The 25,851-nt window shown below is 39.6% G+C and overlaps 2 protein-coding genes and 2 pseudogenes across 3 annotated transcripts in view; 2 read left to right on the forward strand and 2 right to left on the reverse strand.

Moving 5' to 3' along the window:
- Positions 1 to 19,779, reverse strand: part of LOC149107581 (nucleolar protein 6-like) — a 28,740-nt pseudogene extending 8,961 nt beyond the window's left edge. Inside the window, exons 1-15 of the transcript XR_016209202.1 lie at positions 19,759 to 19,779; positions 19,031 to 19,150; positions 11,720 to 11,899; positions 10,743 to 10,915; positions 10,101 to 10,246; positions 9,282 to 9,442; positions 9,051 to 9,171; positions 7,438 to 7,502; positions 6,227 to 6,328; positions 5,891 to 6,008; positions 5,124 to 5,301; positions 3,267 to 3,386; positions 2,121 to 2,265; positions 1,801 to 2,024; positions 1,052 to 1,178 (exon numbers count right to left, since the gene is read on the reverse strand). The product of XR_016209202.1 is annotated as a nucleolar protein 6-like (transcript). The remainder of the gene's footprint in view (positions 1 to 1,051; positions 1,179 to 1,800; positions 2,025 to 2,120; positions 2,266 to 3,266; positions 3,387 to 5,123; positions 5,302 to 5,890; positions 6,009 to 6,226; positions 6,329 to 7,437; positions 7,503 to 9,050; positions 9,172 to 9,281; positions 9,443 to 10,100; positions 10,247 to 10,742; positions 10,916 to 11,719; positions 11,900 to 19,030; positions 19,151 to 19,758) is intronic.
- On the reverse strand, positions 11,907 to 15,285 carry LOC149107582 (uncharacterized). Its single transcript, XM_089295333.1, has one exon. It carries the CDS (start codon positions 15,272 to 15,274, stop codon positions 13,670 to 13,672), a length of 1,605 nt encoding a protein of 534 aa, XP_089151459.1. The 5' UTR covers positions 15,275 to 15,285; the 3' UTR covers positions 11,907 to 13,669.
- Positions 19,780 to 20,765: 986 nt separating the features above from the next.
- Positions 20,766 to 21,896, forward strand: LOC149107583 (uncharacterized). Its single transcript, XM_089295338.1, has one exon. The coding sequence runs from the start codon at positions 20,766 to 20,768 to the stop codon at positions 21,894 to 21,896; it is 1,131 nt and encodes a 376-aa protein (XP_089151464.1).
- An 86-nt stretch (positions 21,897 to 21,982) lies between these two features.
- Positions 21,983 to 23,707, forward strand: LOC149107584 (uncharacterized; annotated as a pseudogene).
- Positions 23,708 to 25,851: the final 2,144 nt, after the last annotated feature.

The following is a 25,851-nucleotide window of genomic DNA, read 5'->3' on the forward strand; positions in this document are numbered from 1 at the left end:
GCTACTCACTAGCTTGTTCATGACTATTTTTCTGTTAGGGCCTTCTGTTAGGACCTCCAGACTAGACACTTCGCTGTGGACAACTAAATGTTATCGACAACTAATTAAAAAAACGTAGTGTGTGAGATGAATTGTCGACAGCTAAACGATAAATTTTTAGTTGAAGACAACTAGGCAGTTTCCCATTTCGAAAAGGGAAACTGCTTTAGTTGTCGGCAAGTACGATTTGACCGTTTTTTGGGAGTCACATGACACACATTTGAGCATGCGTCTTGTGTTTTGGGCACGCGTAGTGAACGTCATTTCCCAAGCTCTCGCTGGCGTGACTTAGTTATGGACAACCAACACTCCATAGTGTGGAATGCTCGCATGGAACACAATTAATTGTCGATAACAAATACTTGTCGACAACTAAATGTCTAGTCTTTGGAGGCCCTTATATATCATAATTGTATTGGAATTTATGAACTTTAGATCACGAGCTTACGCGAATTATAATTTAATGTGCAGAATGTGTCCGTGGTAGAACAGAGAAACGGAAGGAAGCAGGACCTTTCAAGTTCATGAGGCAAAGCTCTGGAACGGAATTCCTCTAGAAATACGTTAAAAGGACACCATCGGTTCCTTTAGCTCGGCCATGAAAAAAACATTTCTTAGCATAGTGTTGTGAATAGAGATATTCATGTGCTTTGAATTAATTTTTAATTCTGAATAATTAATTTTATAGATATTTTATCTGTAGATGTTGAGATGTTTTTGCAATTAATATTCATACTTTGTACTATTCTAAGTTATTTTATAATTACTCATAGATGTTTAGCACAGAGGGTCACTAGCTTATCAGTTCATACTGTCATGTGTCACCCTCAGTAAATAAAGTTCATTAAAATAATAATAATAATAATAATACCAATTATTAATATTATTGTTATTATTATTATTATTATTATTATTATTATTATTATTACCATTACCATTACTATTATTATTAAACTAAGGTGCTGTGAAGTCGCAGCCATTGTAAGAGAAATGTTCTTTTATAGAATCTCACCCTCCATGGCTGGACACCAAATTGTGTGTTTTATTTCCGAAGGAAGGAGTACATTGCACGCCAACTTTTCATCACCAATTTGTGGCTTAACTTTGCTATTTTTAAAACAAGGGCTTGGTGGAAAAACCTAGACAGAAGAACAACAAAACCTCATAAACCTTTCTTATGTGCATAGTTTTGTCTACAGTGTAAGTAAGGCCTCCCAAATGCAAAGCTTAGAGTTATTTTGTTTCACATGTAGCCCTCTAAGGCAAAAAAAAAAATTGTTAGGCTTAGCAACTACCCTGCTATAACGTTTTTTGAGTTTTGATATTTTCACTTGTTTTGTGCTTCTTATTGTTATCCCTAGAGTGGCTTACCATTAAGCATTCTTTCATGTACATGTATTAAAATGTAACAAAATTTTTCGTTGTCTTCAAGTTTGTTCCAAATACAAAACTGGCAAGTTTTGAAATGTAAAATTTTTCCACTACATGTAAAATGTGCATCCCCACTGAAAGCCGTCCAAAGAAAAAGCCTTTTGAACAAAATAAGCAAAAATCTTACTATCGTCATTTTACAGTATAAGGCAAATTGCTTGTAACATCTTTGCCAGGAACCGATAAAAATTCTGCGGGATGGAACTGATCTTTATCAGTTTTCCTTGTTGATGGTTTTCTTTATTCTCAGCACCTGACTGCTTGAGACTGTACTGACATTGTAAGGGGAAACTGGATGTTGATCAAAAAACTCCTAAGTGTTTTCCCTACCTCTGCTCCTCTGAAAACAGAACTAATTCCCTGAATCGAGTTGACATTGAGTGGCAAATCCAATGCACGGATCTGTTTACACAAAGCATTGTACACCTGAATCACTCTCTGAGCTTCTTCATCACCTGTTCCACTGTCACATGATGCACCATGTGTCTGCAGTACACAGTCCAGCTGATTCGCAACAAAAGTCAGCAATGCTGGATCAACACCACCGTGTCTACAAAAAAAAATTGAGTTTTAATAAACTTTCCCCATGCTAGTGGGTCAGTTAAAGGTGGCTTCAGGGGAGGGGGGTGAAGAAGGTGGAGGGTGGAAGGGGGAAAGATGTTTAATAATTCTCCCACAGATAGTTCTTCTCTCTGCCATGCTGTCGCAGGACCAAACCACCGCCTCAAGAATAGAACCATCTTTAAATCGGCGCAACTCCGATTTCTCACCCCAAAATGCACGGAAAGATGGAGCCTGCCAGGACAAAAAAATAACAACAAGTGAAAATGCGTCATGTGCAGTTTAGGAACAAATCTTTTCCTTTGGGAGGAGGAGAAAAATTTTAACCAAACATGAAGATTTTTTCCCACCCTTAAGTTCACCAAGGATATTTTTCAGCAAACGCAGTATCCCAAGGTCAAAAGGACGTTTTCAGTCTTTTTACTTCCATTTTGGCAATTGTCCAATCCCCCACAACCTCTTCCAACAAAAAGATCCATCCCTTATGAACTAAAGACAAAGTAAATAAAAAGGTATTATCAAGTGGCAACTGGGCCACCACAGTGGGGAGGGGGGGCGGAAGGACACACAGGCAAAGGAAGGGGAGGCTGGAGATTGAAGGTACAGGAAGCATATCAGATTTTTCTCAATATACATTTATTTAATATTTTGTATCTCATTTGCAGCTGAAAACTTTGTTTCATTTTGTTTTTCTGATATTGAAAGCTCGATACATTGTACTGTACATGTATGTCAGGGTTCTGGCTAATTTGCCAATGTACATATGTAGGGTGTCAACATATGGAATTCCAATGGGTCAATTCCCACTGCTCCAACCAAATCATTATAGATTTTCTGTCAATTTGTTGGGTCATGTACATGTAGCTTGTCTAGAACACTGGTACATACATAAATAAAGAACACCACTGACTCTCAGTGCTGTCAGCTGAGTGTTCTACATGTATATTGACAATTAATAACAGTGTACATTGTACATACAATAGAAGAGATAACCACTGACCCTCACACTAGGAGCTGTATTAACAACTAGCAGTGTACACTGTACATACAATAAAAGAGATAACCACTGACCCTCAGTACTGTCAGCTCAGGGTCCTATGTACATTGACTACAATACACAGAGTACATGCCAATAGAACAGATAACCACTGACCTTCAGTACTGTCAGCTCAGGGTCCTATGTGCATTGACTACCATACACAGAGTACATGCCAATAGAACAGATAACCACTGACCTCACTACTGTCAGCTGGGGGCCCTGTGTCGAGCACGGTATCTGCATGGTCAGAATTCAATAACAAGCCCAGTGTCACACTGCTTTGACTTCTGGAGAGTGGAGCTTTGTTCACAGGCCACTACATTAAAAGAGCAAGAGTTTGAAACAACACACCGTGTGTTAACTACATAAAGAATCTAAATCCACAGTGGTTCATTACATACTAAAAACTAATTCCCTATAGCTGCAAAAGGGTATTACACTTAGAAAATAAGGTTTAGCTGGGTGTATATGTTGCAGTTAAAAATATTCAGTAGGTAATTTTTTTTTAACTAGGTAAATTTATTATTTAACTAGGTATTTTTTTTTTAACCAGGTAAAAAAAGAGGAGAAAAATCTCATTTCCTACTCTTCTCTTCATCTCTCCCTGCTCCCACCTACTTCTTCTTCTCTTTCACTACCTCCCTATTCTTTGCCTACCTCTTCTTATTTTCCTATCTAATTATTAATTTCAAAGGAAGAAGGAAATTACAAGTACCTACCGTGTGTTGAACCCAAGACCTTCAGATTACATGTCCATCTCGATCTCCACTAGACTACACAGCTCAAGTTGAAAAAAGTTTCTTTTTTTTCTCCTAATTATTGCTTTTTTGGGTCCCAGACTCACCTCGGTCCAAACTTAATTTATGCAAAACGTGCACATGCGCACTTGGATGAAAACGGGACTTCGTTCGTGAAAGCAATGGAAACTGCCACATTTTGTGTCAGCAAAGACATGTTTTATGAGAAGTTAGATGCGCAAAAAAGCTCTAAAAAGAAGGAAAGCAAATTAACTGTGTTTATCGATGATCAATTTTACGACAAGGCAAAAAACTGGCTAAAGAATGACAGCAAAAATGAAGCAGAATTTGGACTAACCAAGACCGATGCAGCGGCCATTAAACGAAAGCAGTGGACGATTCAAGGTGGAATGACGGAACAACAATAATATTAAATATTGCCTAAACTACCTAAAAAAAGCTAACCGCAAGCAAACTGAAGTGAAAGCAAACCGCAAGCAAACTAGTGATATTCTGTCTTTGCGCCAAATAGTGTCACCCCTAACCGACACGGGCTAACGGGTAAAATCTGGCTAACCGGCACTCCAGCTTTGTCAATATCCGTTGATCTACTATGTGAAAATGAAGAACATCATAACAGATTAAAAATATCCAGGTAGAAAAATTTGTTTTAAAATTACCTAGTTAAAAAAATATTACCTAGGTAAAAATCAAATTTACCTGAAGAAAAAAATTACCTACAACATATACATGTAGATAACCATTGCATGCTTTAACTAACCATCAATTTATAATACTAACCAAATGGTAAAAATTCTGATGAATTCATAATTTTTGTTGTTAATATCAAGACTTTCAGCACCAACTGTTGTAAATCTACGGCAAATTTATCATAAAAATTCTTGCAATTGAAGATTACCATGAATGATGGAATGAATAAATTGCAAAACAAATACATGTATGTTGTAGTTTCCATGTTGCTTTGTATCAAGATAATTTAAGCACTAATTGCTGAATGCAAGGAAAATTTATTGCAAAGATTTCTGAAAATTATAATGCATGAATAGTTTCCAGTTGACACAAAGACTTCTCAAAAAGTACCAATGACATCCAAAAGATTTCCAAAATGTGACATATGAACTTCTAAAGATTCTATATTTAATAGCATGCAAACAACCGCCTCAGTTAAACTCCATCATCAACAAACAACTTCTCTCTACTCAGCACCAGACATTTCTTATAATACTAGTTTGAAGAAGTTGCTAAAATATCAAGACAAATGCAGTTCCCCTGACGATCTCCTAAATTTAATTCACCTGAAGTGGAGTTTGTGGTTTGAAGTAAAGCATCTCTACTCTCTTTCCCAGGCCTCTAGTGACAAGATGAAGCAGCCAATCAGTGACAACTGGGGTCCAGTCCCCTGGATGATCCATAAGGTGACAGAGAAGACCATTTCTCCTGCAGACCACTTCTAAAGCACTGATATTGGGAATTCTGCAACAAAAGTGTTTGAGTATGGGTGAATCGTTAACACAAACCTGGACCTCAAGTTCTGCCCATGGAACGCTGATTACGTACTTCCAGAAAATATCCATACGTCCCCCCACAGTTAAGGGATTTTTTTCCAAGACCTCCCACCCCTTCGTTTTAATTAAGTTTCCTACATTTCTTTAAACTTTTTGATTTCACAGAAACTTCCTAACCCCCACCACACCCCCAGGAAATTCAATCCCATCTGTGGGAGGAATATGCATGTTTTCTGGAACAGCACATTTTGACACAAATCCTTCCCAGCAATATGATGAGCCATGATCACAAATAATTTCACTGAAATTGTACATATGTGCACAGAAAATTGAAAACAATTTATTTTTAATTTAAATTTCCTGTATTGCCTACACGTACATTTAGCAATAAAATCTATCATGTTTTGATGGCAGTTGACTTGCTGGTAATTTCTCTGTCCCATCAGTGAATCTCAGGGTTCTTTAAACTCAGTCTTGAACATTTAAAGTCGTATGTCAAATTAAAATTCAATGTCAGCTAAATCAACAACCAACAACATTGACATGCTCGTACTCACTGTAAAAATTGATCAAATGTTCATATAAATGGCACAGGCTTCATGGAGAGCACTTCAAAGCTGTCTTTAAAACTTAACTGTCCAAAAATTCCAGCAACAACCTGACCTTGTGCTGCAGCTGACAATTAATCAGAGAAATAATCATGAAAAGTACAACCCTTGATGACAGCAAAATGGCATCTTTCCTGTGTCATTAAAATGTACTTCGCAAGTCTCGACAAATGTGACAATTGAAGATTCTTATATGCTCAGGACAGCAGACAAGGCTTCTGATTGCCTAATTGCAAATTTAGGTACGGCCGGTAATGTTTAATACTGACAACACAGTTCACTTACTTTCCTGTATTGAGCTGCAGTCATCCCAGCACACAAGTTAAGGTAGCCAGATGGATCAACAAACACAACATCAAACCCGGAATGAAAATCTGCCTTGGAGGACTGTAAGAATGACAAAATAAAGACACAGTTTTTTTAACTTTCTAGTGGTGGTGAAGATTGCATGTGTTATTGACTGTGGGAGCTTTGCTGGTTGGGGCCTCAGTCCCTGGGGGTCTGGCCTACAGGAGTTTGCCGGATTGACTAAGGGGTGTTGGCAACCGGGAATGAGTATTATGTGACAAAGCAATTTGAGTGGAAAATTACTAAGATTAGGGCAAACTGTGAGTGAAGCTGTGACGTTGAATAAAATCAGTGACTATTTATTATGGATATCAGAACCCAAACTGTAAGGGAATTCACAAGACTAAAGGGGCAAAGGTCCTGGTCTTCCCAGCTCAAGCCTGGAGGGTAAGTAATGGGCTAGTCTTCCAACCCTGTAAAACATAATTGATTGCGGAAACCTTGAGCACGAGGACTGATACATGTTAACTTACATGTATACTGTGCCATTTTGTGGCATGAAGAAGAAAGCCAATGATGAAATGACAGTCAGTCCAACACAACATTTATCTGACATTTTAAAAACCTCTTTAGAACCTCTAACTGCTTTACTGTGCACTGTCCTGAGAAAATAGAGCAAGTACATATATGTTAAACCTAAAAAAAGAAAGCTAACTGGGAGCTGGTCACGTTCTCAGCTCCCAGTTGGCTTGATACATGTAGCTCAGTTGATGGAGCACTGCACTGGTATTGTAGAAGTCACTGGTTCGAATCCCGCTCAAGACTGATAGCTTTTTTCAGGCTTTAATTTCACAACTGCTTAAAAAGTTGTGTATATAACTGTGATGATCAATCATGTCTTCATATATAGTGGAACCCTATTAATCTGACAGTCAGCATGCCACAAAAACCTGGTAGTACATGTATCAAAGGCATTAGGCTTGTTACCTAAATATTACGTATTTATGTCTCATAAACCAAGCGCAGGGCCACACTGGGTAAAAAAATCGTCCTCGCTGTGTTAAACAACATACAATTTAACTGTAGGGTGGGTTTCTACTGTTTTATCTAATCTATGTACAACAGTGGTGCTGGAGTAAACAATGTCTTGTGTACAGCTGCAAGGGCTAGTATTTAATAAATAATTCAAATCTACAGAATCAGCTTACCACATTCCCTTCTTCAATGTCTTCTCTGGTCATCATTATTCCTTCTTTAGTCCAGTCAGTGGATCCTAACATGATTTTAATGAGCATTTTAGAAATAACAAATAATTATGAATTATTAGTTTCAGTGTTGTCATCTCTGTCAGACAGATTACAACATCTAGCTATTAAATATCTGGCAATTTTTTCAGGGGATCCCAAATGTATTAAGCACCACTGTGGAAACTCTCCTTTCTTTGTCTTAGTGGACTTAAAGGGCCTCGACAGACTAGACACTTAGTTAACATTGTTGACAACTATTTGTTAACAACAACTAAATATTATCAACAACTAATTGTGTCCATAGTGAGCATTCCACACATTGGAGTGTTAGTTGTCGATGTCCAAGTCAGGTCAGCAAGACCTTGGGAACATTCACTATGCATGCTCAAAACACAATAAGCATGTCAAAGGTGTGTCATGTTTTGATGGTTGTGGACAACTAAACCAACATTCAGGACTACACACGGGAAAAATCGTCAAAACGTAGTTCTCAACAACTAATTAAAAGCAGTTTTCCTTTTCGAAAATGGAAACCGCTTTGTTTTTGCCAACTAAAAATTAAGCCTTTAGTTGTCGAAAGCTCATGTACGTTACATTTTTTAGTTGTGCCATAATATTTAGGTGTCGATAACAAAATAGTTGTCAACAACTAAGTATCTGGTCTGTGGAGGTCCTAATAAACATTGGAGGTGTTCTCGACAAAAGGATAATAAAAGTCATTTTAATGAAACATACTAAATGTAGAACTGCCCTTGATTCCCCTTGATAAAATCATGCACAATGTACCCCTAATATCATAAATCAGATTTACATTGTTTATCATTTGATAATCCAATTGCATTCTTCTTAAAACAGAGTTTGCACTACGTACTCAGTAATGATAGGAATTCCATGTTTTTCACGGTACGAACTACTATAAAACTATACTATATAACGCAGTCTTTTTCATGGTGTAAAAATTGATGCTTTAAAAAACACGGTCTGAGTATTTGACTTAACATTACCAAGTTAACTGATAGAATTTTCTTCTCCTACAAAATTCCACAAGTTTTCCAGGGGTAGGTTGGAAAAAAGAGAATTTTCAAGACATTTTCTAAGTCCTGAAATGCTGCATACCAGCCAAGTGACTCATCAGACCAAAGCTTGTCCCAGTCTCTGTAGTATGAAGGGACTAGGAATACACCGCATTTCTACTCCCCCCTGGATGGGATGCTAGTCCATGGCAGGGTTACCCCCAGCATTAAGTTTGCCATTACCCATTTATATACCTGGGTGGAGAAAGGCACAGTGAGAATGAAGTGTCTTGCCCAAGAACACAACATACATGTACACAATGTCCCCCGGCCAGGACTTTAACCCAGATCACTCAATCCGGAGACAAGCGCACTAACCATGAGTCCTCCCATGGGACTGAAAAGTACATTTTAAAATTCCAGGAGTATTCAATGACTTCTAGGAGCAGTGCAAACCATGTTAAAGGCTGAGCCTATTAATGATTCTTTTTATTCTCATCACTTAATGTCTCCTTGATAATGCATGAAGTTGTAAGGAGAAATCATATGTTGATTGCTTACCAAGGAACTGCAGAAAAACTCTCAGAATCTGGTATGAGCTCACATGCTTGTTGATCTTTTTAACTGACAGTAAATGAGAGATCAACATAGACGCTAAAAAACCCCCACAACGGCCTCGTCCCTGTGTGAAGAAAGAATATTAGAAAGTGGTGTCACCACTTACACCTCAGTCCAAGTTAACTATAAAATTTTACAAGACAAAGTGTAAAATGGAAACAGAAAATGCCAAACCCTGATCAAGTTCGCACTGATGCGCCAAACTTTTATTAGAGCCACTGCGTCTTTCATTCCTGGGAAATCAGTAATGCACTTATACAAATGGTGAAGGTGCTGCTCCAAGAACATGTCAGACAACACCAAGGCGTTGTAATGAGGTGTTGGTATTCCTGTGTCTAAAAAACATAACACAAAACAAGAAAAGAATTATTGTTAATAGAGGCCACAACATTGCAAATAAATATTAATACTTATTGTACATGTAGCAACGTTTTATATATAATATGTACTCAATGGTTTAAAAAGTTACTTTTTATACCCAATGTGTGGTTTGAGGAAATATCCATACCCACCCTAGAGCTTATATTTGTTGAGAGCATCGTAATTTGGAAATCCCCAGTTTGTGGGAGATCTCAAAAGCCAAATATTTTATAGAAAAGTATGAAGTTAGACTGGAATTTCTGGAGGGGTGGAAGGGTTCAACCCAAAAAAACCTTCACAGGGAGGGCATACAACTTTCAAACTACACGTAATATAAATAATTTTTCCCAGAGAAACACAATACAATTCCACCATCTCTTCCAACTTGTACAAGATAGTAGTTTATTAATGGTAAAAGTATCAAAAAATGTACCAGAAAATGAAAACTGTTCGAAAATCGAGATGAGCAATATTAAATGATTAAGATTAGATTTACAATCAATCTATACGCTACAATATAATGTACAGCTGCATTACAAAAGTTTGTTTTCCTGACATGTTAGCCACTGATAATTAATTAAAAGTGACTCAGAGGTTGTTTTGCCAATAACAAATTATAGAGTTGTAACCTACCAGCCCCATCTTCTGCCACGCCCTCCTTGCCATTGAACCAGTTCTGTCTGACATTATTCTTTTTTCGAGAAAACCTCTGAGGTCTGAATGTACCCACTGATAAACAGGGATGCAATTTGATGACAAACTGTTTCCCAGCTTTATACCTATGAGAGGAATCAGTTGTAAGCACTTTTTATTCCAGAAGATGTCAAATTTGCCACTTGTGTGAAACTTCCTACTGCACCTATAGGTGTAAGCCGGTTAAACAAAACACATTTTCGGAGTCTGGTCTTAGGAAATAAAAATTATTGGAAACATCCCCAGAAATCTTTGGAATGTTCTCCTGAAGAAACTTTTGAAAGTTTGATCTTTTGATATACATGTAGTTGTGCCTTCTAAAAATCTTGGCACTTGCAGGTTAAAAATCTCACGCCTGTGACTCGAAAACGTTGCTACTCAGCAGAGGCTAAAATTGGTTTTTCAGGTGGGGAGAATTAATCCATTGAACAATACAAGTGCAGGTGCAGGGTTACATGAAGGGCGATGGTGATCCATTCGACTTTGCGCCTGCACTCACCTTGCACAGTGGCTTTTAAAACAGATGTTTCAAACCTCTGTGGAGGAGAGAGTACATACAGTATTTAAGCGATGTTAAGTTACTAACCTTTAGACTTGACCAGAAGTATTGGTCTCAGTACCTCAACATTCATGTGCATGAACTGAACACTTTCAAACAATGAACTCTTCATTAAATGTGCTGCTATGATACACAGATATAGAGTATGTTTGTGATGGTATCTCAGGTTCGGATAGTCCTTCGGTTGAAAACACTCCTAATGCCAAAAAAATATTACAAGCCTGCATTAATTTCACGTAATTTCACTTAGTTATACACACTGTACATGTATATATGACGAGCTAGACACTTAAAAAGGAATTCAACTTTGTCCGAGAAACATGTGTTGTATTATAATGCATTCAACATTGTACATTTACATCTATGTACAATGTACATGTAGTGCTCAATATTACATGTATTTGTGTACGCACAGTAGGACTACTCTGAGAATCAGCCTAGAAATGGACAGAATGTTTGTGTTGACAGTGTAGATCTATATTAATATATACCATAGCTTATTTACATGCAGAAAGGCTATCCTACTGAAGTTACATAAAAGGATGTGTGCATGACAATGATGAGACTTTGTAGACACATACAATTGCCATTGAATTTCACGGAAGTGAGAGATGGAAGGAGAAGCCATAAATCTAGCTAGTGAATGTACAGCATTCATGGTCTTTTCTTTCCTTCCATTAAAGCTTCTTCCGTTAGCTTTAATTCCCATTGTTTTAAAATAAAGGCTATCTCTCTCTCCACCTCTCTGATCACTGCGCTGGACTGATGACACAAACTACAAGTCAATCACCTACAAGTTCAATTACAATACCATTCATTTCTCCCTTTCAAAATGATAACAGTGAGATTGGAGGAACTCCAGAATGAACCTGCAGAAAGTACCTAACCAACGCCTTGTAGCTAGCCATGTGTGTTCGAAGGTACAATGTACATGTACACGCATGTACAGTAGAGGAGTAAAGAATGAACTAAAATGTCAAGCAATCATAAAACCTCTCACCTTCGGCATCTCCACAGCAATATCCACATTCAAGTCTGGTTTCGTTCCTGTCTCAAGAAGATAACTTCCAACAACTTTGACACTCTCTGGTTTCCGAAAACAGAACTTTCCTTTCACGGGTGAGGGGGTAGGGGGGAGAGGAAATTTGGTTCCCCTTGGAAGACATGAGTGGTCTGCCAGCTACAGAAAAGTAGGTGGAATAAATTGTTAATAGGCCATATTCGTATTCCTTGTGTTAGACTGGAACTAGCTTGCAATGGAGGCTCACATGGGGGAATATCATAAATAAACGGCACGTAATGCATGCAGAAGCGATGAAGTTTAAAAATTGTTCCTAGAAGATTGGGTTAGAAATTTTAGGGCTTTACATTTAGGGTAGTCCATTGGTGGTTCATTCAAGTAGTTCATGTACCAGGTCCATCTTGCTAAGGGTCAGTGAAATGTACCAACCCAAATAAAAAGCACTCCACTGAAAAGTTCCTCTCTCTGAAATCAACACCTTACTATCTTTAAAGATATTTGGCAAAGCTCACCAGAAATTAATTGACTTGACATATCGCATGTGCGACCCGCTTGGTCTATCTAAAATTGTATGTATCGAAGATATGTTATTATGAGTTTGCCTGTGAGCGCAAATTTATCCGACACTATATAAACCAATTAATCCACCCCCAGATCTTCGTTTAAAAGCTGAAATTAAAAGCACTGATCCTACAAACAGCAAAGGAAAGCCGCAAAGCACAAGTTTCTCTCTCTGAAATCAACACCTTATTATCTTTAAAGATATTTGGCAATGCTAATTAACTCACAGAAAATTAATTTGTTGTTAACCGTATACTTGTCATCAATGAACATTTGTATCATCTTTACCCTGACAAAACGATTATCGATTGTTTAATCACAACCACTCTTTCGATGACAAAAAATATAAAACCGCACATTTCCAAAACTTCATAAAAAACTGAAAACTGCAAATGAATCGTACCCATACAATGCTCATTCAATTCACTTCACGAGTTTGCCAGTGAGCGCAAATTTATCTGACACTGGATAACCCAAAATCAACCCCCAAATCTTTGTTTAAAAGCTGAAATTAAAAGCACTCTGCTGATCCTACAAACAGCAAAGGAAAGCCACAAAGGAAACCTACAAAGGAATGTTACTCTCTCTGAAATTGACACCTTAATATCTTTAAAAATATTTGGCAACACTAATTACCTCACCGGAAATTAATTTGTTGTTTTAACTGTATACATGTCATATCGATTGAATGCAGTCTGCTGATCCTACAAACAGCAAAGGAAAGCCACAAAGCCTTCCCCTATCACCTGTGCGACTTTAAGTGATAACAATGGGGTGACAGGCCTACACAACTCCTATCCACGTGTCATAGCCGCTTTGAGATTTTTGCTCGAACTAGTATATCTTTGAGGATCTGCCCCTTTTGTATTGTACGATAGGGGGATCTTCGAATATTTCGCTAAGCAATAATCCTGTTTTTCGGAGGACATTTCACCAGAGTAGAGCCGTTAGAGGTCATAGGTCTGCGTGGTTTCCGCTGCTATCCGCGTGTAATTTGTTGAGTTTGACACCTCTGTTTTTGGCCACGTGCTATTTTTTTAGCTCATTTGATTGCAAGATATGTTTTAAGCTCTCTAAATATTAGCTCTGGAGGGACAAAGTTTGAAATATTCCATGAGCATGTTGGTTACTTGCATTTTGTATTAGTACGCCGGGCCCGGCTGTTTGATTTACTGTTGCAAGTTATGCTGCTTGTTGTCACGGGTGTCATATTTATCTTTGTCCGGCTTCGCCAGAGATCGCTGTAGCTTTCCTTGTTGAAAGCTATGAGTCTGTCTTAGAGAGACGTTCTTATGCTTCTTGCATCAATTTCAGTGATAACAATGGGGTGACAGGCCTGCACAACTCCCATCCACGTGTAATAGCCGGTTAAAGCTTTGCTCTAACGAGTATATCCTTTAGGGATCTGCCCCTTTTGTACGAGACAATAGGGGGATCTTTGAATATTCTTCTAAGCAATGGTTGTTGTTGAATTAAATGCCATTTCTGCATAAGTATTTGCTTTAAGTTAGGCACTGAAGGGCGATATTGTGTGACAAAAGGCAAGATTCGCTTGTCTTGTTTACGTTTCTGTTGTAGGGCAGCTTTTCTCTCCTCAAATGTAATTTCTGCGAGAGTTGTTGAAACAAGAGTTTCAGGATACCCTCTTTCGATGAGATTTGTTTTAAATTGTGAAATAGCAGTTTTGAATGCTGTTTCAGAGGAGTTGGTTCGGAGAAGTCTGAACGCTTCGCCCTTGATGAAGCCCTTTTTGACCCCTGGTGGGTGGCAACTCGAGAAATGCGTGTACTGAAATGTTTCAGTAGCTTTGAAATGAGTTTTAATGTCTAGTCTAGACTTTTGTGCAAATCTTTCGCCTTTGTAAACTTTTGTGTCGAGGAACGTTGTTTCCGTGTCGGAAGCTTCAGCCGTGAACTTGATAGTGGGATGGTGGCTATTTGCTAGTTCAATGAACTGCGTGACTTCGTCTTTGTTTATATTCCAGATAGAGAATATATCGTCAATATACCTTTTCCAGGCGAGTGGTTTTTGAGCGCTTTGATTTAAGATTTGTGATTCTACCTTTCCCATAAAGATGTTGGCAAAAGCGACTGCCATTTTTGTACCCATGGCTGTTCCATGTGTTTGGAGGTAGTTTTTTCCAGTAAACTGGAATGAGTTTTCTTGAAGTATAAGTTCAAGCGCTCTTTTAAGATGTTGTGTTGGGATGGAGGATTCTCCTTTATAGTAAGATTCGTATACGTTGCATACCGTTTCTATCCCCTCCTCTTGAGGTATATTTGTGTATAGGCTTGTCACGTCCATTGAAACAAGGATAGCGTTCCCTGGTACTCTCGTTTTTTCTATGAAATTGATGAAGTCCGTCGAGTCTTTCAGATATGACTCCTGTTCTTTTGCTATGGGTTGAAGGAGTTTGTCTACAAATGCAGACAGCCTCTCTGTCGGACCATCACACCCAGATATTATGGGTCTTCCAACCGGAGTTGGTTTGTGAATTTTTGTAAGCGTGTAGAACACTGGTATGCGAGGCGGGTTAGGTGTTTGACAAAACCATAGTTTGGTCATGTCATCAATATAGTTGTGCTGGTGGAGTTCCTTAACTAATTGTTGTACCCTTAGGGATGTCTCTATAACCATAGGACGTTCAAGGGGTTTGTAGTGTTCACGGTTGTCTAACTGGATTTGTCCTTCGAGAATTTTATCTTCAGTGTTTAGGACAACCGTTCGCGTTCCCTTGTCTGCCTTTTTAAGATTGATGTTGGAATCTTCTTGTAGCGTTTTCAACGCCTTTCGTTCTGTGTTGGGCAGATTATCCTTAGGTTTTGTAAGTTGTACTTCAGCAAGTTGAACTTTGACCTCTTCTAAGTAGCTTTCAAGAGCCACTGATTGTTGAACCGGCGGAATCCAGTTTGATTTAACGTGGAAAGGATGCGGTTCGTTGTATTCCCCGTGGAAAATGTATTGTAGGCGCATTCTTCTAGCGAAATGCTCAGAGTCCTTCAAAAGATGGCGCCTTATTTGTGTATCATTTTCCTTAGGTGTGGGGATAAATTTGAGACCCTTAGCTAACAAGTTAGTTTGGTCGTTTGTGAGGTCTATGTTCGAGAGGTTCTTTATGTGTTTTTTGTTTGCCTCTGTTTGTGCATGTAAACGATCGGTTCGATCCTTTTTTCTGCGTTCTTTTCGCTTTTTGTTTTGTATTTGGGATGGCTTTTTCTTCCCATATCCCCGTTTTATAATACGAGAGTCAGAGAGTAGACAGGTATAATCTCTCTTCTGTTTATTGCTGTCATCTAATAATGTTGACAATGACATGATTTCGGCTCTAAGTTCATCGATCCTTCTTGATACATTGTTTTTGTTTACAGTTTCTTTGGGCGCCGAGCGCGCGAAAGCTGTTTTTTTGGTTACAATGCTCTTTTGTTTTTTGTTGGCCTGAACTCGTTTTTCTTGTCTTATGGCTGTGCGGAGGCCTTCGATGTTTCGATTGTGAAACCGTATCAGCGCTTGTAAATAGTCTTGCTCAGCTTTTGAGCGAAGACGTTTAATGTCCCTCTTGAAGTCATCATCCGCTCTTATGCGGGCTCTGGCTCGGTATTGTAGCGACTTTGGACAAGTCTTTCTTTCTAAGTGTCTCTTTAGGGATTTTAGCGCTGCTTGGGAACGTTCAAGTTCCTGTTCCAGTTCGTCGGGCTGATCGCGTTTACGTTTGCGGCGGTGATTTTCTCGTATGGCTTCGCGTTCATCAGTGTGGGTAATTTCTTCTCCATCAGTTGATTCACTGTCAGATTCTTCCGCCTGGTTCGTTTTGTCAGCCTGGTGGTTCACATTCATCTTCGTAGCTCCGTTGTTTTCATTCATGTAACAGTCATTGCTGGTTTGAGCGTGGTCAGCTAATAGACCCTCTGATGTTAGCAGGCTCATGGCCGTAAAAACTCAGGCAAGACCGCGGTTTCGATCCTTCTGGATCTCATCAGTTGCCGATAAGGAGAGCGATAGAGGCCAATGCTCGGTATCACTCAGTTAAAGGCTTGGTTTTTTCAGCTTTTATACTCGATAGGAGGATCGAAAATTCTAAACTTTTATTGGCTGATTTGTCACAAGCGCAATGTGAGACAGCAATTTTTTCGATCCTATTGTACACAGCTTGATGCTGTGTTTTTTCTCATGGCTATAATGTTTTATTTTGAGCATGTGTTGTAGATATCTTATGGGATAAAGCAGTGGATGTAAGGACCCTTTCTTATTCTAGTAGCTCGCCAAGTTTTAGTCACTGGCGTAGGGTATTTCAACAAGGAAAGCTACAGCTATCTCTGGCGAAGCCGGACAAAAATAAATATGACACCCGTGATAACAAGCAGCATAACTTGCAACAGTAAATCAAACAGCCGGGCCCGGCGTACTAATACAAAATGCAAGTAACCAACATGCTCACGGAATATTTCAAACTTTGTCCCTCCAGAGCTAATATTTAGAGAGCTTAAAACATATCTTGCAATCAAATGAGCCAAAAAAAGTAGCACGTGGCCAAAAACAGAGGTGTCAAACTCAACAAATTACACGCGGATAACAGCGGAAACCACGCAGACCTATGACCTCTAACGGCTCTACTCTGGTGAAATGTCCTCCAAAAAACAGGATTATTGCTTAGCGAAATATTCAAAGATCCCCCTATCGTACAATACAAAAGGGGCAGATCCTCAAAGATATACTAGTTCGAGCAAAACTCTCAAAGAGGCTATGACACGTGGATAGGAGTTGTGTAGGCCTGTCAACCCATTGTTATCCAATCACAGCATGTGAGTCCAAGGTGTACATTAGCTACACTAAAAACAAAGGATAAACATACGAAATGCGTGCAAAATACTCTACGCAAACCTCCAAAACTTGGAGAAATGCCGTATAAATGCAACGCATAACTATCTTACGTTTTATCCTTCAATTCAAATCACACATGCTGGAGAAAATAAGCGTTATAGCCATCATAGAAAACACAGTGTCAAGCTGTGTACAATAGGATCGAAGACTTTATGCCCACCATTCGCTAGTGGCAAAACTACCAATCACAATCAAGAATTCTCGATCCGCCGAACGAGTATATAATACAAAAAACATATGCCAGGTGCGGAGTGTTACCGAGCATTGGTCTCTACCACTCCCTCTTATCGGCAACTGATGAGATCCAGAAGGATCGAAACCGCGGTCTTACCTGATCTACAAGACTACGAGCCTCCTAACAAAATAGAGACTATTAACAGTCTCAAGAAAACCCGACAGCATCGCAAATAAAAGCAATGACAATCACAACGTGGAGCTGGATGAACAATCATAGGAAGAACTCCTAAATTCAGAGCTTTTGCCTGAATAAAACCACACAATATCATAAACAACACGCAAAAAAGTCCACAGACTTGCGCGTGAACACCTACATTTGCAGTTCCAGAACGAACAAACTGGAAGGACAAAAAGCTCGATGAAATTGATGCAAGAAGCATAAGAACGTCTCTTTAAGACAGACTCATAGCTTTCAACAAGGAAAGCTACAGCTATCTCTGGCGAAGCCGGACAAAGATAAATATGACACCCGTGATAACAAGCAGCATAACTTACAACAGTAAATCAAACAGCCGGGCCCGGCGTACTAATACAAAATGCAAGTAACCAACATGCTCACGGAATATTTCAAACTTTGTCCCTCCAGAGCTAATATTTAGAGAGCTTAAAACATATCTTGCAATCAAATGAGCCAAAAAAAAGTAGCACGTGGCCAAAAACAGAGGTGTCAAACTCAACAAATTACACGCGGATAACAGCGGAAACCACGCAGACCTATGACCTCTAACGGCTCTACTCTGGTGAAATGTCCTCCGAAAAACAGGATTATTGCTTAGCGAAATATTCAAAGATCCCCCTATCGTACAATACAAAAGGGGCAGATCCTCAAAGATATACTAGTTCGAGCAAAACTCTCAAAGCGGCTATGACACGTGGATAGGAGTTGTGTAGGCCTGTCAACCCATTGTTATCACAAGTAACTTGTCTATCTAAACTTGTATGTATGGAGGATACTGTCTGTTCTTATCATGAGTTTGCCAGTGAATGCAAATTTATCCAATACTGTTTAAACCAAAATCCGCCCCTAAATCTTCATTTGAAAGCTACAATTAAAAGCACTCTGCTGAACCTACAACAAGCAAAGGAAAACAGCAAAGGAACTCCCAGAGTGCATTTCACTTCCACAGGGGGATAAATCGTGCACGACATAAGCGCACGGACATAAGCGCGACAAATTATGTGAAATCACTATCCAAAAGAATGCCTGCATGCCAGCATAAAGCAATGACATCACACAATACGTCATTGCTTAAAAAGGAATGTATTCCACTTGCACTTGAAAAGACAGATTGAGAAGTTAACCAGAAACAGAACTAGATGACACGCAGCTTCCATAGACCTATGCTCCATACAGGCAGTGGAAGGGAATAAGTCAAGTCAGTTGACTTATAAGGGGGTTTTAGAGTTACCAACTTTGGGTTGGGGGCTAATCAACTTCTTTATTGAAGGTACAACTGTAACAGCTCAGGCTGCAGACTAACTGACTTGGGGGCTTAATGACTGGGTACCATAATGCTTTGGTTCATAAACTGCCATGAAATACATGTAAACATGCTGTGATGTATCAGCCAGTGCAATACATGATCCATCCAAGAGAGCCTTTAGTTAGCTAACCTTTTGCTCCTTTTTCCCATCAGGTAAAGACAGCAGTAGAGTATTCAGCTCATGCAAAATGTCATCCAGAGCTTTATTTCTGTCTTTCTTTGGTTGCACTTCAGATAGAAGTTCAGTTATCTGGTTGGAACAATAATAAAAACACTTTTTAGCCTACAACAACAACATTTATTACTTATATAGTGCTTTTTCTATAAAAACAGTCAAAAGTGCATTACAATTAGACAAATTCTTACAAATTACAAATTGAGAATTAAAACAACCAACGCATAGTAATACCAAAATGTGATAAAGACTGGGAATTTACATGTACTGCATTACTTAACGCATACCTCACTTCTAAATTTGTAATGCAAAATGAATCAAACTATGCTCTGAGGGACTTGGTTAACAAACTTGTTGTTCCCTTACCAAGAACTAACTACATGAAAAATAGTTTTAGTTACAGCGGCGCTGTCACAGTGATTTGGGTATCCCCGTGTTTTGGGTACCTCAGTACCCAAATCCCTAGTGTTTTGGGTACCCAAAACACTGAAAGCATAAAACTAGGGTAAGTGAAATCATCCACAATTCTGCTCAAAACCCATTTATCTTCTTACGAAGCTTTGTCTCAATAAATTGAAGCATTCTTTTGCTTGATATAAACACAATACGTCTCTGAAAATAGTCGCAATTCCTAACAGACTGTCGGCTGATCCGAGTCCGCAGTTACAATGACATTCACTCACCAAAGATCTTTCTATAAACATGCGCTTGTCGCCTCTTGATAACCCTTGAAATGCATGTTATTTCAAATGAGAAAGGCGCTTTTTAAACCTCAGATAGTGCGGTGATGGAGGGATGGTCAAGGAAAGAGTGACAAAGAAATAAGTCTAAGACAAAGTTTATTTCAGACAGGCAACCGTATACAGTGGTCAGTCACAGCTTGAGACCTGCGTATTGCGTGACGGCCGTATCTCGGTGTTTTCGCTCACATATTAATTTTACTCTATCCACAGGAACTTTGGTGCGTGAATGTGTTTTGTATGTCGTTATATTACTGCGGACTCGGATCAGACAGTCTGTTATAAATTTGGACTATTTTCACCAACTTTATGTGTTTATATCAAGATTAAGAAAGTTTCAATTTATTGAGACAAAGCTTCATAAGAAGGTGAATGGTTTTTCAGCAGAATTATGGATGGATTGCCTCAGTCTGCGGTATTTAATGCTTCCAGTGTTTCGGGTATCCCTACTGGGGATACCCAAAGCACTCGGGATTTGGGTACGGAGGTACCCAAAACACGGGGATACCCAAATCACTGTGACAGCGCAACCCTTTGGAACAGCTTACCCTGTAACATTAGAGAGTTTGACTCATTAAATCAATTTTATAAATGTTTTCTCCATCATAATTTCTAAACACATGGCATTCATGGAAATCAGCTTTATAAGTAGAATATTGTTGTTAGTTAATATAATTTTAGGATCAGAATTTTAGGTTTAGGATCTTAGACATTTTATGGGAATTTATTGTACCTGATGAATTTTTACCGTGTATAACTGTTATATTTTTAGCCCAGCTTAAAATAATTAATTTGAGTTAGGCGTGTTTATTACATAATTCGTATTAATGGTTACTTATTAACGGACATTGTATATGTAGTGTGTTACGAGAGAGAGAGTACCTTAGTTGGTATTGTTCATCGGTTTAGTCACATAGTTTGATTCCAAGAGTAATTTTCTTAAATCTTTTATGTACAGCTTACGGCCACAGTTAACACGTGTAAATTACAGGACCCTACACGGACTCCCCGGTAAAGTCATGAGTGCTAGAGCGAATCATAGTGAATCCGAGCGCAACACTGAGGAGTCACATGTGCTCTCCGAACAGGACAACGAGGAGTTTCCAGATGCGACTGCCGAAGACCTAGAAGCCTTGATAGCTCAGGAAAAGACTAAGTTGAAAGAAGCTTGGCAGAAAACAAAGCTGATCTCTCTGAAAAAGAAGCTGAAGGAGCTACAAAAGGAAACCTTGGCAGAGCAGTGCAAGCTCAATCAGGACGCAGGTTCTGGCAAGACTGGGAGTAAGGCGGTGCCAAGAAAAAATAAGCATAAAGAAGTTTCTTCCCGAGACCTTCGTGAGTTTGAGGATTTATCCCAAGCCGTCAAGAAACGCCTCAGCAAAATGGATCTTGCTTCCTCCGCATCTGCAGCCGCGGCAGATGAATCTATGTCAAGTGAAGAAAGCGATGATGAGTCCTCATCAGCAGAGCGACAATCACGAAAGAAACGAGGTAAGTGGAACTTGAAATCGGGTGAAATGGCTAAAATTGCTAGTCGTGTAGTACGGCGGCAACTCTGGCGGCATAGCGAGTTGAGCATGGGTTATGTCTCTAAGAACATTAGTTACAATGAGCTTACATTAGAGGAATTTGTCGCCGGGTACAGTGCTATCTTACTGTTGCCACAAGTATCTTCTCATGAACGACAACATTGCACGGAACACTTGGGCGCTTTGATGTATCTCGTGTCCGTTTACGAATGGCCAGCCGTCCGTAGTTTCCATGCAGCAGTTTTATTAGAAATTGAGAGAGGTCGACTTAACTGGGGGGATTCTTTTCCTCATTTGGAAAACCGTACGCTCGCAGGTTCACACAAGAACTTAAAAGACCAGAAGCGCCCCGCGCCCTCCACTTCAACTGCAGTATTGTTTTGCCCTGAGTACCAGAGGGGTTCGTGCTCCCACTCTAAGGATCATTACGCCATGCTTAAAGAAGAAAAGAAATGGCTTTGTCATATTTGTGCGGCTTGTTGGGTGAAGGACAAGACCAAACAGATGCATTCCGAATATTCCGATGACTGCCCAAGCAAACCAAAAGAGTGACTAGAAAACACTACTTCTGTTCCGTTTATTCAAGACTTTCACAGGACACTGGTGCTTGCTATAATATTCAGGAATTTAGTGTCGACATGGTTGCGCTTCACGAGGGTGTTTTTGCTTCTGGTCTACCTAATTACAGAGGATTACGGATACCATTAGTTTCAAAGCTTATCATTCTGCAGTGGAGGTCTTATCTAAGTGATTATCACGACAATGTTATCATTGACTATCTTGAGTTCGGCTGACTAGTGGGTTATGATTACGAACAGTTTGGTTTTCCAGTCAGTCAATTACGCAATCACTCTGGCGCTACCAATTATCCATGTGATTTGGCCCTTTATCTTGACGCAGAGCTTGCGAGACATTTGGTGGCAGGTCCATTTTCATCTCACCATTTTCTGGATGGCTGGCGGTGTCACCTCTTAATTCTGTTTCAAAGAAAGATTCGACTGAACGGCGAATTATTCTTGATCTGAGTTAGCCTTTGAACACGTCTGTCAACGCTGGAATAGATAAATCACTGCACAAAGGGGTGGAGTTTTCCCTGACATATCCTACAGTGGATCACATCGCTAGTCTAATAGCTCAGAAGGGACCGGGTTGTTTGATTTATAAATGCGATTTGCGAAAAGCCTATCGACAATTTTACATTGATCCTTATGACTTCCCATTATTGGGTTTTCACTGGAATTACGGTTACTATTTTGATGTCGTGCTCCCTATGGGTTTGCGGTTGGCCGCGATGGCCTGTCAATGCATAACAAGTGGTATTTCGTACATTTGTTCATGGCGGGGCTTTGACGTATTAAATTATCTAGACGATTTTCGAGGCGTTGACGTTCCGGACAGAGCCGCAACCGCCTTTTGTTTTCTTCAATCCGTACTGGTCCAATTAGGAGTAGAAGAGTCCAAGAGCAAAGCCTGTCCACCCACTACACGTGCGACCTGTTTAGGGGTTGAGTTTGGTACTCTGGCAATGACGAAATCGGTTCATCCAGAACGGTTAATCGAGATTCAAGATTTACTAAGACAGTGGTCACATAAGACAAAGGCCACTAAGTGAGAGTTGCAATCTGAAAACTGTCTTTTGTGTCTAAATGCGTAAAGAACAGTCGCATTTTCCTCATGCAAATTATTGAACTTCTTAAGCGCCTTAAACACAATGATCACCGAATTTCCCTGAATACACAATTTCAAGAAGACATTTGTTGGTGGCTTGACTTTATCGCTGTCTACAATGGAGTGTCGATCATCCTGAATGTTCCGTGGTCGGCTCCCAATTGTGTTTTCGCGACTGACGCCTGTTTGACAGGATGTGGCGGCATTTGTGGTAACACGGTTTTCCATGCACCATTCCCAGATTGGGTCCTTCAGCAATTTTCAGCCATTCATCAGTTAGAATTTCTAGCTCTCTTAGTTGCGATTCGTTTGTGGGGCGTGCGTTGGGCTGGTTTACGAGTGCAAGTCTACTGTGATAATACAGCCATAGTCACAGTTATTAACTCCGGGAAGACGAGCGACCCTTTACTGGGAAAAATTCTGCGTAACAGATGGCTGCAAGTTTCCTCACAAGAGTTCGAGATCAGAGCGGTTCATTTGTGTAACCAACCGACTTGCAGACTATTTATCCCGGCACTTGGACGTCGCCAAGTATTCCAGACTTTTTGCCGCGGAATGAGGGGACGCTGGATCTATTAGTGAGGAGACTGTCACGGATGAGTTATTTGCACTCAATAGTGATTTGTAACTTCTGTTCTTTTACAGATGCTGAAAGACTTGTGCTGGAGGAAGACTTAAAGCGCACATGACTACATGTGTATGCTCCAGGAACTCATAAGAACCATAGGTCACAGTGGAAAAGTTATTTAGCATTTTGTTTATATTTTGATTTTAAACCAGTTCCTGCTACTGCTCATGTTATTGCATTGTATTGTCAATTTCTTAGTCAATCCCTTCCTCTGCAGTCTATTCGTGACTATTTAAGTGGGGTTAAACTCTTACATTTAATAGTGGGGTTTGATTTCCCGTTCCTTCAGTCGTACAAGGTTTGTTTGACTTTGAAAAGTATTCAGCATACTGTTAAGCATACCCCTAATCGGGCACCCCCCATTACACCAGATATTTTGTCCCAATTGGTTTCAGTTACTGACCTTGGCGACGGCAAAGAGGTTACGTTTATGTGTGCCTTTCTTTTTACCTTTTCCTCTTTGTTCGGGTTTCAAACATTCTTCCCCAAGCAGCATATCATTTTGACAAGGTTCAGCACCTTTGTCGAGGAGATATTTTTGAGTGCCGGGCCGGTTTGTTAGTGTTATTTAAATGGTCCAAAACAATTCAGTTTGGGGAACGTAGATTGATGTTACCTTTGGTACGATTAGAGAATAATCCTATTTGCCCTGTGGCCACGTACTTACGCATGATTAGTTTCTATCCTGCTCCTCCTTCGGCTCCTGCGTTCACTTGTTCCTCACGTAGGAGTAATTTCGTTTCCATGCACAAGAGTGAATTTAGTCAATTTTTGAGGGCTAAGTTGGCCCTTGTAGGGCTTTCTTTTCCGCACTTATATCGTGGACACAGTTTTCGAAGGGGGGCCGCCTCATTTGCGTTTCATTGTGGGGTTCCAGGTGAACTAATCCAAATTTTTGGCGATTGGGCATCCGATGCGTACAAGACTTATTTAGAAATTTCTTTGCCAGCTAAGGTTCAAGTAGCCGAGCAGATGAAGATTCGTCTTTTGCAGAATGCCTAGGTCGTATAGTTTTATTACAAGACCACCATCCTCTTTTATTTGGGGTTCCTCGTTGGTGGGCTGAAGTTTTATTTCCGGTTTAGTTTTTTTTGTATTTGTTTCTTGTACTGGAAATAAACTTCCTTTCCCAAGTAAATGTTGGGTGGTTGTCTTGTGTCTTGGTTAGTTTCTCTAGTGAAAATTAATGATTAAAGATTAAAGATTATTTTCATATCAACAAAACTTAGAAAGATATTGCAGACAACTTAAGGAGAATGTTGAACGGCCTTTCTTTTTCAGACTTGTAACAACGCTTTCCTATTGTTTAAGCTTACGTTTGCAGCTGATAACAAATAGAATGAACAGTCAAACGAAAACAGCAACTTATGAATGGATCAATTCTCAGCTGGTTTGCATGCACATGCCTAAAAAAAGCTGTTTACCTCGATAATCAACGCCGTTGTTAAGCTTCACCACCACAGGGCGGCCTATAATTTGCTTCAGAAAGTCACTTGGAGTTTGTTTTTGGCTCATCTTTGAGTTTGCTTAGGATGAACCAAGATTCCTTCAAGATGGCGTCCGCGAACTCGACCCAGTACTTTCGTCCGAGAATTACTAGAACCTGTCAAGGACTTGCATATTGTAGGACGTAGGAACTTAGCGGACGTTGACATCGAAGTAAGCGATCGCGTAGAAATATAGTGGGAAACTAACCCTGAACTAAGAACTTAAGGGCCGATCTAGGGGGAGGGTGCAGGGGTGCGCAACCCCGCTCCCCTGAGATGACCTGCTGCTTTCTAATACAACTGGTATTCTGCCAAAAAAAATTTGCAATCTGTTTACTTGACCAGTCAGTTACCCCATTCCTTAGTGGTGCAGCCCCTCCTAAGAAAAATCTAGGATCCGTCCCTGGAACTTTTTCACCATCATTGCGAACTTGGAAACATAAGTTGATGGTTTTCGTTCTAACATTTAGTTTGTTTATTGCAGTTTGTTTACTTACGCAGATGCAAAAATAGCTCGGGAAAAAAAACAACAACCTTCAAAAAGCATAAAAATTGCGAATGAAAAATGTGAACTTTGCACAAAAGAGAAAGATGTCTTGGCATTACAGGGTGTAAACTGTACGTGGAATGTATTTTCTGTGTCAAAATAAAATTCGTTTCCTAAGAAAAAAATAATGAAAAGGCTCCAGAATACTGTAAAGGTTTGTTTTCCAAGACGAGACCG

This window comes from Orbicella faveolata, unplaced genomic scaffold (assembly GCF_042242905.1).
Source record: "Orbicella faveolata isolate gen_17 unplaced genomic scaffold, um_ofav_v1 contig_26, whole genome shotgun sequence".
NCBI classification, from domain to species: domain Eukaryota; kingdom Metazoa; phylum Cnidaria; class Anthozoa; order Scleractinia; family Merulinidae; genus Orbicella; species Orbicella faveolata.

Bases quoted from the DNA above. Each gene is read 5' to 3' on its own strand.
- LOC149107582 (XM_089295333.1), bottom strand. From the start codon at position 15,274: ATGCGCCTACAATACATTTTCCACGGGGAATACAACGAACCGCATCCT.
- LOC149107583 (XM_089295338.1), top strand. From the start codon at position 20,766: ATGTACAGCTTACGGCCACAGTTAACACGTGTAAATTACAGGACCCTA.